Source organism: Aptenodytes forsteri, unplaced genomic scaffold (genome assembly GCF_000699145.1).
Source record: "Aptenodytes forsteri isolate BGI_AS27 unplaced genomic scaffold, ASM69914v1 Scaffold61, whole genome shotgun sequence".
NCBI classification, from domain to species: Eukaryota; Metazoa; Chordata; class Aves; order Sphenisciformes; family Spheniscidae; genus Aptenodytes; species Aptenodytes forsteri.
This window is the reverse complement of record NW_008794443.1, coordinates 400,120-403,192: the sequence shown is the minus strand read 5'-3', so window position 1 is coordinate 403,192 and position 3,073 is coordinate 400,120. Positions and strand designations below refer to the sequence as shown.

Genomic DNA, 3,073 nt, shown 5'->3' with positions numbered 1-3,073 from the left:
TTCCTGGAAACCTGCCCGCCCGCCGGTGCTCTGCCGCGGCTCCTCTGCAAGGACGTGGCATCGGGGCGGCCGCCGCAGGGGGGACCCTGTCCCCTCCCCAGCCCCATGACCGGGGGACGCCGTGCATTTCAGGGATGCTATGGGGTGGCTTTGCATACAGCCCTGGGACAGCCCATGTGCCCCTGTACAGCCCCAGGATGCCCCACACTGCCCCATATACCCCCAGGATGCACCATATACCCCCTATACAGCCCCGGAATGCCCCCTGTGCTCCCATACAGCCCCAGGATACCTCATACTGCCCCATATAACCCCAGGATGCCCCATACTGCCCCATATACACCCCCAGGATGTCCCATGTGCCCCCATACAGCTGCAGAATGTCCCATACTGGGACATACTCCCCCCCCCTCCCAAAAAAAAACCTATAATTGGGGGTTCAGTCCCCTTCTCACCTTGCATGTAGATGACCAGCAGCGTGTAGCAGATGGTGAGCGGCGTCCAGAAGCGGACGGCCTCCGCCGTGGAGAGGAAATCCTGGTTGATGAGCGCCACGGCGGCCAGGTCAGCCACGGCAAAGGTGATGGCCAAAGCGTTCCGGAGCAGCCGGGGGATGCCATGACCGGCGGCGAGGAGGAGGATGCAGACACCGCAGTAACGTGCTCGGCTGTGCAGCTCGTAGAGGGTGCAGATGTGGTGAGCCAGGCGCCGGGCGTAGGTGGCCAGCAGCCCCGCCAGCCCCGCTGCCAGCGCCAGGTTGCAGGTCCCGTGGGGAGCCCCTTCCAGCAAGAAGCTGAGGCTGCAGGACACCCCGCAGCCCAGCGAGTACTGGCACAGCAGGTAGAGCTGGCTACTGTGGGCGCCCTGCGAGAGCGGGACGGCACCGTCAGCCGCTGCGGAGGTTGCAACGCAGCGAGGGGATGCATGGCTGCAAAGCGATGCATGGCTTCCTCCGTGCTGCAGCCTCCCCATGACCTGCATGGGTGTTGCAACCAACAAGGGAATGCACGACTGCAAAGCCATGCATGGTCTTCTCCATGCCGTCTCCCCTGTCCTCCCCACGGGTGTTGCAAAGCTGCAAGGGGATGCACAGCTGCAAAGCAATGCATGGCTTCCTCCATGCTGCAGCCCCTGTAGCCCCCACGGGTGTTGCAAGCAACAAGGGGGTGCACGGTATAGGGGCCGTATGCGGCATCCTGGGGGTATATGCAAAGCCACCCCATAGCATGCATGCGTGCATGCAAAGCCATGCATGGTCTTCTCCATGCCATCTCCCCTGTCCTCCCCACGGGTGTTGCAAAGCAGCAAGGGGATGCACGGCTGCAAAGTGATGCATGGTTTTCTCCACGCTGCAGCCCCCCCGTAACCCCACAGGTGTTGCAAGCAGCAAGGGGATGCATGGCTGCAGAGCGATGCATGGTCTCCATGCTGCAGCCCCTATAGCCCTCATAGTTGTTGCAAATCTGTAAGGGGATGCACGGTTGCAAAATAATCCCCTTGCAAATCTGCAAGGGATGCACAACTGCATGGCTCCCTCCACACCACTGCCCTACTGTGCCTCAGTTTCCCCTGTCCCGTCTCACCTTGCCGAGGGAGAGGATGGTGGAGACGGCACGCAGGGAGAACTCCAGCACCACCAGCGCGGCCACGCGGGAGCCCACCAGTGCCAGCACACCCGTCAGCACCGCCACGTGCAGCGGCTCCAGCACCCACTGCTGTGCCTGGATCGCCTCCTTCTTCGCCTGCCTCTCCGGGTTGCTGGGGACAGCAAGGGGGACGCTGAGCCGGACGGGATGTCCCCTTCCTCCTCCACCACCCCAAAATGGGGTGACAGCCTCGGAGACCTCCCCTGTGCTTTGCAGTGGAGAGAGGAGGGTGCAGCCCCTGCCCTGCTCAGGCCACCGCTAGCACCCATGGGTGCTGAGAGCTGCCTCCCCAATAGTGGATCCCAAAAGCAGATCCCCAAAAGAAATCCCCCCGGGGGGGAAGAAGAGCTGGTGCTTACTTCAGGCACTGGATGTAGAGGTAAACCTTCAGGAGGCTGCAGAGCACCGAGACGGCGCAGGCACCCACCAACCCTGTGGGGAAAAGGCAGCAGCGGGTCACCGGCGTTCCCCAGGATGTCCCCAAGCCGTCCCCATGCCACCCCCGGGGGCTCTCACCTTGCAGGAGCGCATCCAGCAGCGCCCAGCCCCACGCCAGCCCGGGCAACGCTGGCAGCCAGGACGTCGGAGAAAACATTTTCGGTGGAGAGGAACCCCGGCGTAGTCGGGCCCCGGCTCCAAGGTCCACGGGGTGGAGGCTGGGAGCGGCCCCCCTGGCTAGTAAATCATTGCTGGGACAAGCGAGGGCAGCTGGGGCTCAGCTGCTCTGGCCAGGGCTCCAGCTGCCCAGTGGAGGTGAAAATTAAGGTGGCAAGAGGGATGCAGTGATGGGATGCACATGGTGGGGCTCGGGGACCACCAGCATCTTTAATCCCCCTGCCCCGGGGGGCGGATTGCCATCATCCTCTCTGGCCTGATGCATCGCAGCGTTTCAGGTCCCGGCTTTGCAGGGCATGAACCACCACCCCCCCCCGCTCTTAGCACTACCCCAAAGACCCCGAAACGACGCCAAAAATAGAAAAACCCCTTTATTAACGGCCGCGGCGGGGCCGGGAGCCCGTCCTACGGCCTTGGGGGCTGCTGGTGCTGCACCATCTTCCTAAGCTCGTCCCAAAAGAAGAGGCTGAGGACGGTGTGGGGGCCGAGGCGGAGGTAGACGGCGCCGATGCCCTTGTACAAGCCCAGCAGCCCCTCTTTGCTGGAGATTTGCAGGATGCAATCCAAAAAACCCCGGTAGAGCTTGCCCTGGGGAGAGAGGAGCCGGCTGCGCACCCCTGCCGGATGCAATCCTGGGAAAAGCCGTGTGTTCTCCCCGTCTTTTACCGAATGGCCTTACTGTGCCGTCGGCGTCCACCGGCTGGTTGTAGAGACGGGTGCTGACCACGTCGAAGGGCGCCATCGTCACCGCCACGGCCACGCCGCTCACCATGCCCCCCGCCAGCACCGCGGCCCAGCCGCCCCCCCAGGAG

General features: G+C 63.4%; 2 protein-coding genes across 2 annotated transcripts in view; both read right to left on the bottom strand.

Moving 5' to 3' along the window:
- The window catches only part of TMEM82 (transmembrane protein 82), a 3,558-nt gene extending 1,032 nt beyond the window's left edge, over positions 1-2,526 (bottom strand). The window contains exons 1-6 of the mRNA XM_019474709.1: positions 2,468-2,526; positions 2,163-2,335; positions 2,006-2,078; positions 1,584-1,758; positions 456-864; positions 24-44 (exon numbers count right to left, since the gene is read on the bottom strand). Coding sequence (XP_019330254.1) covers positions 24-44; positions 456-864; positions 1,584-1,758; positions 2,006-2,078; positions 2,163-2,335; positions 2,468-2,526 — 910 coding nt within the window. The remainder of the gene's footprint in view (positions 1-23; positions 45-455; positions 865-1,583; positions 1,759-2,005; positions 2,079-2,162; positions 2,336-2,467) is intronic.
- Positions 2,527-2,621: 95 nt separating this feature from the next.
- SLC25A34 (solute carrier family 25 member 34) overlaps positions 2,622-3,073 on the bottom strand; it is a 4,057-nt gene continuing 3,605 nt past the window's right edge. The window contains exons 4-5 of the mRNA XM_019474708.1: positions 2,941-3,072; positions 2,622-2,849 (exon numbers count right to left, since the gene is read on the bottom strand). Coding sequence (XP_019330253.1) covers positions 2,667-2,849; positions 2,941-3,072 — 315 coding nt within the window. The 3' untranslated portion in view covers positions 2,622-2,666. The remainder of the gene's footprint in view (positions 2,850-2,940; position 3,073) is intronic.